This window comes from Schistocerca cancellata, chromosome 4 (assembly GCF_023864275.1).
Source record: "Schistocerca cancellata isolate TAMUIC-IGC-003103 chromosome 4, iqSchCanc2.1, whole genome shotgun sequence".
Lineage (NCBI taxonomy): Eukaryota > Metazoa > Arthropoda > Insecta > Orthoptera > Acrididae > Schistocerca > Schistocerca cancellata.
The window spans coordinates 341176623-341192993 of record NC_064629.1 but is presented as its reverse complement, the minus strand read 5'-3'; the positions used below and the strand labels follow the sequence as shown (position 1 = coordinate 341192993).

Sequence of the window (16371 nt, the reverse complement as noted above, 5' to 3'; positions counted from 1 at the left end):
TTTGATTGGGTAAATCTGAGTGTCTTCGAGTTGAGTAATTCTGAGTGACTTCAAGGCTGTACTTTTATTTCAGAAAATAGAACATTTTGTCAACAAAGCTGAATTGCAAAGGGTATTTTTCCACCTCATTATCTTATATGTGATGATTTCCAACTCATTCGTGTTTCACAGAATCTGGCGATAAGTAGTGACACCCCTCTTCTCCCATCCTTACAGGACTGTCATATTGCCCTGGTTTGATGCAATAATAATAGGAATGCCTCACATGCAGTGGACTTGTATTGAGGAGGGTGACAATTAAAATCTTCCTTTTTACTTCATCTGCAAAAGTCTTTTAAGAGATTGGTTGTTACGGCTGCTAAGTTTTTGGGATTAGGAACTAGCCACAGTCAGTTATTGAAACAGATCTCCCTCTTGACGTCTTGAAAATTTTCCAGTTACTTCTGCTAGGTTTGATATATTTGCAATATGAAACCCCAGTTAATGATTGAAGAAATCGACTGAAAATGCCCCAGTAATAAAAAAGGTACTGTTGAAATTTTTGTCTTGGATGTGCTCCCTTCCTTTCTAGGCTATTATTAAGATGAGTTTGCTATTCCCAAAGGCATTTTAAAGCTACTGTCAGCTCCCCCTGTTGAAAGATACCTGTGGATTTGGACAGACTATTGTATTCACAGTGACAAAATTATGATAGTTTCACCAATTACTTTTGAAATGAGAATTTCTCATATAATACTTTTCAACAAATAATCCATTTAATTAAACTGGTTCTAATAATCTAGAGAAGACATGTTAAGGACTAGTAACCTTTGATAGAACTACACCTTGTGAAACGTTGTAGTGGTCAAACTATCTGTGAACGTATGACTATATTACTTGTATGTCTGTATTCCGTGTTCTAGTAGTTTTCTTATGTGAACTTCTGCCCTCCCTCCTTTTCATCCCGATATGTTCAGCTGTAGTAGAACAGCACACAAATTGATGGTGGTCCACCTCGGTAGCTGCGTGATCAGCGCAGCGTGTTTCTAACCGAAGGGGCCCAAGTTTGATTCCCAGCCAGACTGGAGATTTTTCCACCCGGGTACTGGATGTTGTGTTGTCCTCACGTCAGTATCAACATAATTGACATTCTGCCATTGAGATGGCTGCGTGCTCAGCTCGAAAGCCAAGAAATACATTAACAAATATTGATAGTGAAATCACATTTCGACAGTTTAGTAAAATTGTCTCTGGCTTTCACACGCAGATGGTGCTTCAAGTCCACAAGCTGTTGGCTGATTTATCTTGGCAAATGTCAACTCATATGATGACAACGTAGCTTAAGTTGCCACCTCAGCCTATGTCTGTGACATCACTCATGCCAAGTACATTATTTTTGTCATTGTATTGTAAAAAATGCTCCTCCAAGTGGCAGCAGCAGACAAATAGATTCTGATATAATGTTAAAGAAGCAGTTGAGACCAGTATATGAAATAAAATTATCAGTAAAGGCAGCTGCCCACAACGACATCTTGGGACCAATGCTTCACAAAGTTGACTGGGCAGAAAGCACATGGCATGCAACTATGCATCGGTGATGTCGCAGCTGATACTGCCAATATATTTATGTACTTAAACAACCTTCTGTGCCTAGGAGTTTGAGAAATTTAGTTTCATATCACTACAAAAGACTGCATTTGTAAATTTGGAAGTTTTGACTACATCTTTCTATCATTTGTGAGACCTAAAACAGTGTATCTTGCCATCCTAATTTGAAATTGTGTTGTTTATAATACCAAAGATTACTCATCTTGGGTATTATACTTCTTCAACAGTTCTGAAATGCCATAGTGTAGGAGGTTATTATCATTTAACACAACAAATGGTAACTTATGTGGATATGTGGGTCACTGCATCATATATTTTCAGTAGTTTTGAGGGGGGAAAAACAAACACAGAAGTAAAAGTAAGTGTATTAACTGTGAAAGGCTTGCAGAAAGGCATATTAGATTATTTGTTGTTTGAGTACAAAATGGAAAATTTTTTACATCAGTGGTACTAAAGACTAAATGAAATTATCTAAGGACATTAGTAAATAACAACAATTTGTAGTTGCCATGACGAGTTGCAAAAACTGGATCAGCCAAAGGGAAATTTTCACTTTAGCCTCACTTCTAGTGACTTGTAAACAGCAGTCTCACGTAAATAGTTTCTTGAGTCATTTCCTAATTTAAATACACATAATGGTTCCACTGTAAGATTTTACAAATTCAGTTGTTTACATGTTTCTGGAAGAGTCCAGAAATTCTTTACACGAAATGATTTTTCAATGAATGTGACGGTATTCCAGACATTTACAGTAAATTTTCATCATTCTGCTAAGTCATAATTTCAAACAAAATATAACTACATGTAATAAGCAAAAATAGTAGTGTTTAAAAGTGAGTGGAATGTGACCAGCATAAGTCTGATTCATTAGGAGACACTATCTGTGATCAGTCAACATTGGGGATGAATTGTAACTTGAAGCCATGGACTGACTGTTGAGACAAAAAGAATTTAATTTGGGAGAAAAACTAGGGCTGGATGCAAAAAAGAGGAAAATTTGGTATTCTGGTTCCTTTCTGTGTGGCACAGTTTCTGCGAAGACTGATAATTTATTTTAAATTGATAATATAAATGAGGGTTGAAAATTTAGAATTAGCTGCACTTCCTTTTTTGCAAGAATCTAAGGAAATTTCACTACTCATTCTGAAGTAGTGCTAAATCTATTGTGTGTCGCAAGTATTAGATAACATTAGAATTTTTTTCTGTATCTTTGATGGAAGGATAAACAGGACACCAGCTCGCAGGGTGTACTTTTACATATATATTTTGTGGGAAAGGTGAGTGTGTATCCCTAAAGACACAGCATGTGCCAAATAAAAATTTCGAGCATTATTTAATTTTATAACATCCATACTTTCCAGAGTAGAGATTCATGATAATTCTTTCAAAAGAATTAAAAATTTGTCTCCATACTTTTATATGAAATATGATTTAAAGACTGGATATAGTGATAGTGGTAATCACCAGTATATTTTCAGCAACCCATAATCAGTCTCACTTAATGCTGGTTACATTAAGACAATGTGCATAGTTTGAAACTACTGTTGTGAAAGCATACATACAAACAAAGAAGCATAGGCAGGGATGCTGGATGGGAATGTGATCCTGCAACAGATTTAATTTACCACATATATTTACAGAAGAATAATATAAGTTCAAGCAGCATTTGTTGTATTCTCTTTAGCCACTTTTATGTTGTCTCTATAGAGCTGTACCATGTGAAGCAAGGAGAGGATGTTGGTTGGTGGCTGGTATCCTCATTCTATAACACAAACTTCACACAGTTAATAACTAGGTTCTTTATTCATAAAGAAAGAGCTACTTAACTTTAGTTTCCATATGCTGTGGTACAAGCTCTCTTCTGCATAGTCCACGTAGCCTCAATGCTGTTGAAGTAAATGTCTGCTGTATTCACTATAATATTGCTATGAGCTCCCTGTCTCATTGACACACTGGAACTCCACGGCGTACAGACTCGAACTAACTGGTGTAACAGGCTTGAACTAACTGGCTAAACTGGCCCTCTGATCCGCGGCAGCAATCCTAAATACTGGTGGCTGAGAGGGCATTGGCAGTGTGTTTCCAGCAAGTCTTGTCATTGGCCTCAATCGATACTCTCATAACCTCTGTGCCACACGGTGTGCTGATGCCAGCACAGCAGTCTTATAAGATACCATTTTTATAAAACTGACATGCCAAGAAGCATGTCGGCACATTCAGATATTTGACGACAGTGTGTGTTGTATCAGTAGGTCAGTGAATAGTGCATAAATATATATTCTGAGCAAAGTTAACTTTCAGTAAAACTAGATAATGTTTGTTGCTATATTTCAGCAAACAAAGGAAAGGAATTTGTGAGAGAAGCAAAAATAAAAGTGGCAATGTGTAAATCGACTCTGTGTAACCTGTTTCACCACCACCAGAAGAATATGATACATGGAATTCTATATGAGAGATAATATGTGCGAATAAATAAATTTGTGAAATGATTGTATTGAGTATATTTAATATGGAAAAGAGATTATTTAAGCTGAATGAGGTTTAAAATTTGAAGGTTAACATTGACTGATTGAAGGTGACAGCCCTGTACATCATTAACATGTAGAGTGATGTATCACGTGTCAGAGGTCAACAGTACAGTCAGTCATGTGTAATGTAAACTAGCAGCACTAGTACTTTTTAGTAACACAGTTTTCATTCCTGTGAAAAGCCTTGACATACCACCATATAACAACACCTAATATGATGAGAGCAATTCAGATTTTTGATATACCACAGGCAGTTTCCTGCGCTATTCATGTCAGTTTCTAGCTCATAATCCATCTCTAGTGACTTCACTAGCAAAACTTTTCCTTCTTTTCTTTTGATTATTGATTCATAGCATTACTGTATAACGTAACTCTCAAATTTTCGTGGATCAGTACATTATCTGTTAATATGACAGTGTAAAATACTGGGTGAAATACAAACACTTGTATGACTAAAGACAAACGCCCACTGTCTGAAGAATGTATTGAATTGTTGATAAGTACATTAACAGTGTGTTGAACACTGTAGATCACCTTTTAAACTTGTGAATGTGTGTGTTAAAACATACTTCTGATGCTGCTGAGAGAAAATTGTGAACTTTTTCTCATGCTATTGCACATTACGGTACCTGCAATGTTACTTGATTTTTTTTTTCCTTGGTTAGAATTTGTTCATTTCGTAGTGAAATGATATTCATACAGACTGAACCCAGTGTTCCTGTCTCTCAGCTTATGATTGAAGATAAAGAATGAATTGAACATCCATTAAAACCTTGTTTCTCTGAATTCTTTTAAATCTGTCATTTGGTCCTCACATCTGGTTTTTTTTTTTAATGTAACTCTACCAATAAATTTTAAACATCTGTGAATGTATTTCCAAGTATTATGCGTTTTTGATTATCATGTCATTATCTAAAAACTTAACACTTCTTTCTTTCATTTGTGTGCAGAATCAGTGCTGAAGAATGAATGGAGAAGTACTGAATGTATCATACTCACCAGAATAGACTGCTAGGTGTGACTTACAGTAGCTAAAGTTAGCTTTTAGTTGTTGGATCACTCATGTAATTAGTGTTGCAGTTTGCAACATTGTTGTACAGGATATTTTCAATATGTAGCATTGGCACATAAATGCTTATAACACAGCTACTCTATCATCTTTATTGCTGTTAATTTTGGAGCACTGTTACATAGTTATTTTAAAACTATGTTTGTTATAATCACAGATATCCATGTTTCTCATAGGGAAGCTGATGTACAATATTGTTTGTGAAATTTGCAACAGCATGAAGATGGCGAGTAAGAAGTGGAAGACTTGCAACATATTCAGAGCTGCGTATGACACCTAATTTATCAGAATTACAGCATTGTTGCCTATATGGAGCAGAACCGTTTGAATAGCTGTAATAGACAGGTGTGAGCACCATTCTGAAAGTTTTAAGGAGGACAGGGTTCTGGCCCATAAGCATACTTCCAAGACTGACATAGAATAGCACGTCACCGTAAAATATCTTTCAAGTTTTAACAATGCACGTCTGTTAGGAGCCATGAAAGAGCAAGGTCATCATGCTATGCATGGTTTTCAGTTGCTGTCATCAGTGAAGTTTAAAAAGTAACATTCGTGAAGAATATACTTTTTACAGTTTTAGAGTGGATGTGAGTGCAGTCAGTCATTGTTGTCAGTGATTACTTTTTCTATTTGAAAATTTTTCTTTTTCTTCTTCCACAGCCACATTATTTAATTCAGTCTATGAATGTAGGCAGTAAAGAAACTCTATTGAAGATCAAAACTTGATTTGACGTCCATCAGTAATCATTACAGGAAAAATAGTTTATACTTGGAGAATGATTCCAAACAATTAATGCTTGTTGCTTGTCAGAGCATCTCCAGTGCAGTCCTAAGATTGGGCAATAGTAACATCTTAAAGTTGTTTATAACAGCCTTCCTGTTGGAAATGTTTTCAGTCAGCAAATACCAGGGACAGGGACAGAAAGACCATCATTTGAAGGTCACTTAACAGATGAACAATAACACCAATTCCACCTGGTCAAAATCACTATTCACCATTGTAAGTGATGACCAAATATGAAATTACCCAAACTGCACAAAAAAGCATCACTTTTTTGAAACCTCATAATTGTCTCCCATTGCGAAACGTAAGTTTGAAATTTGGGTCAAATGTTCCTACAATCTTTCTTTTTGGCGGTGCAAAAGTGTGGTGCCCTGCCACAACTCAGAATTTCATGTGATGTGTAAGTTGGGTTAATTAGGTCATATTGGTATGACATTTCATCACAATTCTGCCTAATGTCATTGTGGACTATCACATGATGGGAAGGTCATCACACTCACTCTTTCCCACATTTCACCACTTCATTTGATGTCTCTGTGATGGAGGTCAGAACTGCAACACTCACCATTGAAATCGTGTGGTTTTTTTATATGTGGGTGGGGCAAACATTTCAGTCACACCACGACTCAGAATTGACATGAAAAGCCCTCAGGGGGTGGTGATGCATAAAAGGTGTCAATGAAACCATCCCATCCATTCACTTTGGGGCATTGATTCCCACACATTTCATGGTTGAAAACGATGGTTCACAGTGCAATGAGTAACAGGATGATTTCATTGACAATCTTCAACACTGCTGCCCCCCCCCCCCCCCCTTTTCTCCAGATGATTCAACCCATTCTAAGTACATTGTGGGGCTGCAACCCCATTGAACATAATCTGACAACTTTGGAGTGTAGTGTCATCACAATTTTTGCTCTGGTGTACAGGGTGTAACTGTTAGGACCGTTCAAAACCATTTGATGAAATTTGAACGTGATCTGAAGCAGCAAAGTGTGTTTATGATTTTCCAGTACTCCTGTGACATGATCATAGAAGTGTGCAACTTTGACATGTGCATGAATAAACTAGCAAAGGATCCCTCTTAGATCCTCTCATTTGGCAAGACTCTTAAGTGCCATCCATGCACCTTTGTTCAGCATCTTAAAAATTTTTTCCACTTGTCGACATCTTGCATCGTCGGGCCTGAGGGTAACATTGCAAGACACGTTTAACCCACATTTCAAAATTACTTGTTGCAATGGGGTTTCAAGAAGGTGATTTTTTTTCCATTGTATTTGTGTGGTGTACCTTTATAAGCTTGAAAAGGACGTATTTTGAATTTGCATTGAATGTTATTCCTTAGTGACTCATTCAAAGTCTGTTGGATATGATGCCACAGTGTGTGTACTATATAATCACAATTCATGGTGACCTTCCCAGATAATGATTTTTGGCTCAAAACATTGTTTTAATATGTTCCTCTTTGGCCAGAATTGTCATATGCTCTAACAAGGTGTTTTGCTTAGTCAAAAAGTTGTGTTTGACTGGCAATAAATTTTCCTCATTGTGAGGCTTGATATATTGTTCATTGTGTGGTGCAGCATTGAGAAACTGTTAGAACAAGTTCTCCACATAACTATTACTACATTAACACAGAATAGTACAAATACATATTGTATTTTTTGGTTTTAGGCCCCTCTTGTGCAGTTGCAGTTTTACAAGTATTATAGAACATATACTGTCTTATCATTGCAAAAGCCTGTAAATGACAGAACATCTAACTACCACTATTTCCTGCCATTGAATCACTGTAAGTATGAGTTATTATGACATGGTATCACTTGGCTCCAGGTCTACCACTTGACATCATGTCTTGCTGTCTGGAAAATGCAATGCTGTGGAGCAACACCTAGAAGAATAGGATAAAGTATTTAACAGAGAAAACCATAAACATTTTGGCCTATGAAAGACAGTCATGGCCTCAGTCTTGGGTGTTCATAATATTCTATTTGAACATGGGAAAAGCGACATGGAACTGTCAGTTCAAACATTTTAGTGGTGTTCTACCCAACAGTAGGTGTATGTCAAGTACATGAATGTTCGAAAAACAGCAGTGGCCAAGAAGACCCTTACAAATAAGTGCTAGATCTTGTATGAAGAGCCACAAATTATGGTCCACACTCCCAGTTATTTGGGCTGACTGTGGATGTAGCTGTGGGAATTTGATTGTATGTTAAAAATTGCAGTAGGTACACAAGCTACACAGTAATCTGTGGAAGTAAGTGCTTCACACTGAGAGACTGCAAAAACACATCATATGAAGGTCCATGAGACAGTGTGAGGTCTGTAGATTCCAGCTCTCTTTGTCATAGTCACTTAATTGCTTTCCCGATGAAAACAATGGTGGATATTTCCTAAGTCTGGAAATTCTGTCACAGTTTGAGAGAGCAACAAAGAATCCAAAAGACATTTGATATATGGGACAAGCTTTATTAGAAATAAAAATCAACAGAAGTCTTCCATTTGCTTAGTGGGATGACAAGTGACATATTGGATTGGTGCATAAGTTGATAGTGTTTTTGTTTTGCACATTGGTAGTCCAGTTGCTACTTGTTTATATGTAGGTTTGTCATCTGGGGATAGTAAGTGAAGCTGTGGATACTAGAAAATGGACTGCCACATGGAGAAATCGGATTTCCAACATAATTTTCTGCTTGAGTTCAATAGGTGTGTGATTGCAGTGGAGGCAGCCAGAAACATTTTCGCCCTGTATGGGGATAATGCCATTGAAAAGAGCATGGAAAGGAAATAGTTTCCTTGTTTTAAGGAGGATCATTTTGACATTAGTGACTATCCACATTCAGGAGGACCTTGGGGGTTTGATGAAGATTGTTTAAATGTGTTAATCCACAATGAACCACAGCAGTGTACTTGGTAAAGGGGCAGGTGTGATGAACAGTGATCATTCCATCTTCATGTGACATTTGCATAAAGTGGGGAAGGCTCAAGAAATGGATGTACAGGTACCACATACTCTAAGCCAAAGCCAAAACAATCAGTAGGTGGCCATATGTGCACCTCTGCTTGCTTGTCGTCAGTTGGTTTGTGAACAGCACTGAACATTCATGTCCTGTATTGTTACTGGTGATGAGAAATGGTGTCCTTATGCTAACAGAAGGAAGAGAAAAGAATGGTTGAGCCCAAACAAAGCAGCAACTTGCTGTACAAAGACCTACATGCACCCACAAGAGAAAATGTTATGCATCTGGTGGAACAGCAGCGGGGTGGTGTACTACAAATTGCGTCCCTGAGGTGTAACCATCACTGCTGACATTTACTGTCAACAACTGAGGCATCTTGCAAACACAGTCCAAGAACAACATCTAGGAAGACTGCGTGAAGTGATGTTACTCCACGATAACACCTGCCCACATTCTGCTAGACTGACGGAAATCTCTATACAGTTGTTGGATTGGAAACTCATTACACATCCACCTTATTCACCTGATTGTCACCTATTCCACTCTCTATCAAACAACCTTCAACAAACTTCATTTCCAGATGAAAATGGGCTCCAAACATAGCTTGATGAGTTCTTCATCCCAAAATCTTGTGATTTCTGCAGTCACAGAATCAAAAAGTTACCCCAATGTTGGTGGACAGTTGTACATAGTGAAGGAGAATATATTATTGATGACTAAAGTCTCTGGTGTGTGTATTTGTTGTGTTTATTAAACTTATGGAAAAATGCTACGTACTTGTGCACTAACCTAATAGCACATAATGCATTTATAATTTTGAGAAACAAGGTTCATGTTAATGTCCAGTCATTCTGTTTCAGAATGTGTACTGTTTGCCACATCACTCTACACAAATGTAATAACAGTACTTTCAATAAAGCCGTAGGTTTCCAAATATCTCATAGACTTTACATTTGTTCGCAATGTCTTTTACCAGGTAAAAAAATGATAATAATAATAATAATAATAATCTTCAAAATTCATGAAACTGCTCTGTGTCCATTACAGCAGGAGTAAGTTGAAGTGATGTAATTTTGTTTTGATGAGAGAAATGGTGGCAATAAATGATGTGTCTGCGACTTGCAAATGGCAAATGAGTTACACTGTCTTCAAATACTTTTAGTTTCATTTGACATACATAGCTTTTTATCACATCACTGGTAATTTTTCAGTCTCATCTCCAATTTTATGTATTATGATGATTGATTTCACCCTTTCTTTAGCTCAGAATTTTTCTGTTGCTTTTTCATTTTGCTTCCAGTTAATGTTCTTTTGGTGGTATTCCATGTGTTTTCTCTGTTTCTGCCTGTAATATCAATATTGTTGGTTTGACGCAATGCTGTTCTTACATTTGTGAACATTATTGGGTTAGCCAGTCTGTATACTTGTATTGGAAATAAACTGATTTAATAAATCCAGTGCTCTTTATTTCTCCATGGTAAACTTCATATGAAGAAGACCGATTGATTAAAAAGAAAAATGCATTACAGTATGAATGTGAAGTGTTGACAAAAAGTTGAAATGATAATTTAATACACACAATTTTCTTTCCATACCACAGCTAATATTCAGCAACCTATTCCTTTAGTTCATCCTATATTCTCTGTAAGACCCTGAATCCATTTACAATATGTCTAGATAAATAATTTTTTTTATTTTGTCATTAATGTGCAGTAGTTATATGTTGCATTTACACACATTTTGATTTGTTTTCTATTTATTTAATAATTTTCCACAGTGCAGAAAATGTTCTGAAGATATTATGAGAGTTAATATTATCACAGTAGTTTGATTTTAGAGACACTTCCTTGACAATCAACTAGTCATTCTGTTCAGTGCCTCATATTTCTATGGTCTGTTAAACAATAATCACTCTTCACCTACCTATTCATATTTTCTACTATTTGTGGTAGATTATTTATTATAACTGGTAGTACAGGCTTCATGCAACCCATTTTCTTTTCCAAAATGTCAAAAATTCTCTATAAGCGTTCATGAACAGTGTACCAACACTTATCATGTATATCTTACTTTTTATTGTACAAGCGCTTTCTCATTGTACTCGTCCCTATGTTTTACTACCGTCAGACATCAAGTTAAGATACTGTTGTTAATTTCAGCTGCTATGATCATTTATTGATTCCTTCATCTTTCAGACCTTATACTCAACCAAAGTTAAAAGACTGCAATGCAAACTGTATATTTCATTTTGTTAAGCAAACATTACATACCACATACAAATGTATGCAAAGCATCCACTGCAATTTCTTCCCTGGAACAGAATCTTGAGAGTTGAGACCAATTTACAGATACTGTCAGATGATGTTTTACTTTGTTGTCAGAGCCACCACCTCACCTCTGCTTGCACTACTTCATCACTATCAGAGTGAAGTCCTTAAAGGTGTTCTTTTAGTTGGGACTTTGTGGAGGGTGAGCAGTGACAGTGCACCCAAGACATCAGATTGTTGCAGATGTCAGAGCACTCATGTGTGGTGTGGCATTGTCATGCTAGAGGAGAGGGTGCTCCACATGTGGATGAACTCTTCGAATTCAAAACACGGTTACAGCATGTCGTTTCTCATGCACCAATGAAGTTACGTTACACACTGACATGTCACATGTTACAATTAGGAGCCTTTTCGTGGCATAGGGCCACAAATATGTAGACATGAAGAATAAATATGTAGAATGTTAATAATGTTTGTTTTATGTAAAAAAATTGGAGGCCTTACATTTCAGCACACACTCGTATGTGCAGGCAGAGTAGGTGGCTTGTACTTGCAAAGGGAGGCAGAGGGGTGGGGCTCATTAAAGGACCACTAAAAGATACACAAAGAAAATATACAGCTAGAAGGTGGAGGATCAGCATTAAGAGAAAGAGTTAATGAAAGAAAGATAAGGAGTTAGCATGGATAAGGAAGGGAACAGGAAGTGTGATATTGATTTGTGGCCAAGAGGTTCGAGTGGGTTGAGAACAGAAAAGCTGAAGGAGGTGACAGAGGACTGAGACTATCACAGAATGAGACCAGGGGGAGGGAGGGGAGGAGGGGGAGAGAGAGAGAGAGAGAAGAGAGGAGAGGAGCAGCTACCAGTTAACCATGTAATATTTAGCAGCAGGATATGCAATTGAGCAGTCTACAGTCAACTTGACCCATAGCCACAGTTTGAAAATGGAAATTCCTTTGATTGATTAGTTTGTTTATGGTCATCCTACATATCCCATGAAGAGGATGTATGATAGGACTGATTTCACAGGAATATGACCAAGGGATAGGACTGATTTCACAGGAATATGACCAAGGGAGTAGGGATGTGGAGGGCATGAAGCATACAATGATGTCGACTGGATTACAATTTTGGGGAGAAATGGGAAAAAATAAGAGTGAAGACATCCCTCATTCCAAGACACACCACATTCTAGTCAAAGCCTTGGCAGTGAACATGTTTCAGTCGTTTCAATTCCAGGTGGTATTAAATCATGAAGTGGTTACTCCTTTGCAACTGTTTCTGAAGGTAGTTTTGGCTTAGGAAGGCCTCAGCAAAACCTTTGCATAATAGTTGAGGTTCTTTTGGAGGGAAATGGGTGGCAACTGTCTAAGTAGAAGTATTGGTAGGTTTGATGGCACCAGGGGTTCATATAGAGTCAGATTGGAGGTTGTAGGGGGGAGAGAAAAAGAGGAATTGAGGTTCTACACACACAGGCATGTGGATAGGATGTCCTTGGCCCTAAGTCCACACTATAAATGGGGCCAGTTTGAGAACATTTGTGCACATGAGCAACATATCATTTGGCACCCCACCCTCCACCTTTTCCCTCATACATTTTCATCTACATCAGTTTTCACTAGTAACTACTTATACAAATCTTGCACCTTGCGCATCTCTCAACTTGGTGCCCCAAGTGGCCGCTACTAGTTGTGGTATGTGCTGTATGGAAATTTTACAGCTGTGGCACCTCTTGTGCCCCTCTCGACTTGGCACCCCAAATGGCGGCTTGTGTTGCTTTGGCCTTAAACCAGCTCTGATGATAAAGGAGGTTGTATGTTTGGTGTTTGCTGGGCATAGAGAGAGTAGTGACTGAATATGGTAAGACGATTGGCATTGAGATGTAGATGGCACTGACAATCACAAGCAGAACTCCAAGTTGTAAAGGGACAGGAACTGTGAAGAGCCAATGAATAAAGTAGTTTATGCCTTTGATAGGTAGAGTAGGCTTTTGGTTATAATTTGATGGTGTTGGACAAGAACGGTAGGTCTTTTGATAGGGGCCCAGTAACCAGTCACAATTGGTTATCAAAGGTGGTTGGAATTAGGGACTTTGGGAAACCTGTGGAAAGACGACGTCAGGGGAGTGAGGAGAAAGCCAGGCCCAGGAGAGAAGTTTTGAGAAGAGCATAAGGATTTCAGAAGAAAGTGGGTGGTGGTCTGCTTGATTTCTGGGATGACATCGAGCACTTGTAGGTGGAAGTATTCAACAACTGACACTGACTGTCAGCCACACAGTCTGTGAGAGTCATTATAACAGTGGTAGTGCCTTTGCCTTTTGGGAGAATGATCAGGTCAGGGTCAGGATATCATCTGGATATGTTTTTTCTTTTTTTCCTTAAGGGAAATGCTGTGATGATTCACTGAAAAAGAACACAATCAGTTCCATTCAGCAGTCCAAACTTTTGCTCAGTTTCTACTGACCTTGTCATGAACGAGATGATCAACTTATCTTCCTTTCCCTTCTCACTCAAGCATTGTGCTTTCTCCTTTGGGAGCAGTCAGTCAATAGGACACCTACACTTTTCATTCCACATACAACAATAAGTGATTATTTAAACACACACTTATTCTAAATGTTTGATAGTAATAAGTTCTGAAGATCAAGCTGTTTCAGCACCAACAATAAACCAACAGTGATAAATGCATTGCTTCTCCTGGTATCAAGAGTTTTTGCTTACACATATGCCACTTAAGACTGGTGATATCACTGCTAAAAAAGAACCTTGCAGTAACTATCTAGAAAAGCTGGCTAATTGTGATTAAACAAAGGCATTCATCATTTGCCAATTAAATCACTTCTGCATTTAAAATTGGGTACCAATTTGTTATTTTATGGAACAAATGTTTTTTTTTACAGTAAATCATTGGCAGGAAAAATAAATGTGTTTCATTGGAGACTAATGAAGGAACACAGTGGGAACGTTTCATTTCAAAAATCTGAATGCAGTGCGTTCCATGTGCGTGTAGTGGATCATTAGTTTCATCATTATTCCAACATGATTGACCCTTTATGGCTTTTTTCCCCTCAGCTTCAAACTCGTCCTTTGGATACAAGAAAAGATGACAAAAGTTCGTCAATGATGGTTCATATACACTGAAACCATATTGATGCAACTGTTTTCCAGGTCATACCCCATCCCCTTCTAATACTCCTTCTTTCCTCCTCTTCCTTGTGACATCTTCCACCCTCCCCTCCCCCCTTCCCCCTTTCTTTTCTGTTCCCCCTCCCTTCCCACTTTCTTTTCCACCCCCCCCTCCCTTCCCCCTTTCTTTTCCGTCCCCCTCCCTTCCCCTCTTTCTTTTCCTCCTCCCCCCCCCTCTCTCTCTCTCTTTCTCTCTCTCTCTCTCTCTCTCTCTCTCTCTCTCTCTCTCTCTCTCTGTGTGTGTGTGTGTGTGTGTGTGTGTGTGTGTGTGTGTGTGTGTGTGTGTGTTTGTGTGTGTGTTTCCTATAACTCATTTACTTCATTTTCATGTACAATTGGTACAGTAAAGTATTTCCCTTGTTTCAGATCACCAGATAGTACAACGCCCATCAGTAAATGAGGGATTCACAGACACAATCCACGGAAAAGGTAAGATAAATGAAGTACAAATTAAGTTTGTAAAAATTCATGTTCTTATTAACAAAACATTTACTGTATATCTTTCTGGGAGTTGTCCAAGTGAACTCCATATGTGGTAAAAGTTTCAGCTTACTTTTGTTTCCATGGGAAAAATTTCATGAAAGAAGGAACGCTCACAAGAAACAGGGTTTAACAAATGCAAAATTTTTCACAGCGTTGTAGATAAATGTTATGCCAGTATGGAAAAAATGAATTAATATATTTCATTGATTACATAACCATCTATTTCTGTAGTCTAATCCAAGACCTGCTTTTCTGAGTTAGATTTTCTATAATTTGCCCTATGCCATTTATGTAAATGGTGAAGAATTCATATTCACCTATTCCATAATATTAGTTGTTATTGATGTGTGGAAATTTTAATTCTTGCGATTCCACTACTTCTAACAAGTGAGTTGTGTACTGTCGTTAGCACCTGCAACTTTAATAATATTGAGAAGTTTCTGGTAGTCGCCAGAGATATGAAATTACTTCAGGCTGTGCTGGTGAACAATCTGCCTCATGTTGACATGAAGCTTATAGCAAAATGCACTTATCTTGAACAAAAATGGGTATTTGTTTGATACAGCAGTTTTGTACGCCAGATTCCCAATTAATGATAGAGCATAGCCTCTCCATCTCAGCCTTGTACACCATATTGAAAATTGGGCCTAGTAGCATTGAATGTAATGCTGAAAATCTTCTGTTGATGATAAAAAAAATGATATTTTGTCAGAAATTGGGTAATTGTATAATGGAGTTTCTTTGAAGTGCCAGGTATCCCACTTGCTAATAGCACACCACAAATAAAAGTGGCTGAGAACTATTTTTGCTGCTTCATGTTTGTGTTGTGATCAATATACACCTCATTACATCATTTACTCTAATTGGTTATGTGATGACAATAAGAACTAGGCACTGTTAATTGGGATTTTGAACTTTCGGTGTTGATTAAAGAGAGCACTTTTTGTAATCATACCGAGTAAAACATGATCTTTCAGAGGAGGAAAGTGCATGTAGGAAATGCAGAAATCAAACAGTAACCTTTTCGTATCATCATTTCTCATTGTCATGATTCTGTAACCTCTATCAATAATCTTTGAAATTTGACATTAGGATAACGTCATGGTACAACAAATCCCTTGTATACTCTATTACAGATTTCATATTTTTCCAAAATCGGTTACTTTGTCTTTTATTGCTAGACAGTACTATTCAGCTGAAGTGGGTAACAAAACAGCATTTGAAATCAGCTGATGGCTTGAACAGAGAACTACAGAATGGGGACAAGCATTTGTAGGTGATGAAGTAAACCAATATATTAGAGCTTATTTTTATTCCAATCAGTAATTGCAAAGGAAATGCATAGAAAACATACCTAGTAGGTTGGTGTGTAACAGAGCAGTTCTAACACAAGTAACAAATTTTATGCATACATATATATTTATGTTAAGTCACTATTAATGCAAATCGGTTGATAAGTTATTAAGTTATTTATTATACAGCAGCAACTTGGAATTTCCCAACAATT

General features: G+C 37.5%; 1 protein-coding gene across 7 annotated transcripts in view; it reads left to right on the top strand.

The window, feature by feature from the left end:
* LOC126184547 (serine/arginine repetitive matrix protein 2-like) overlaps positions 1-16371 on the top strand; it is a 294117-nt gene that overhangs the window by 207640 nt on the left and 70106 nt on the right. For all 7 annotated transcript variants that reach the window (XM_049926972.1, XM_049926970.1, XM_049926968.1 and 4 more), the window contains one exon: positions 14748-14810. Coding sequence is in view for 2 of the 7 variants with exons in the window: in XM_049926968.1 (XP_049782925.1) it covers positions 14748-14781 (34 nt within the window). In the remaining 5 variants the exon portion in view is untranslated. The remainder of the gene's footprint in view (positions 1-14747; positions 14811-16371) is intronic.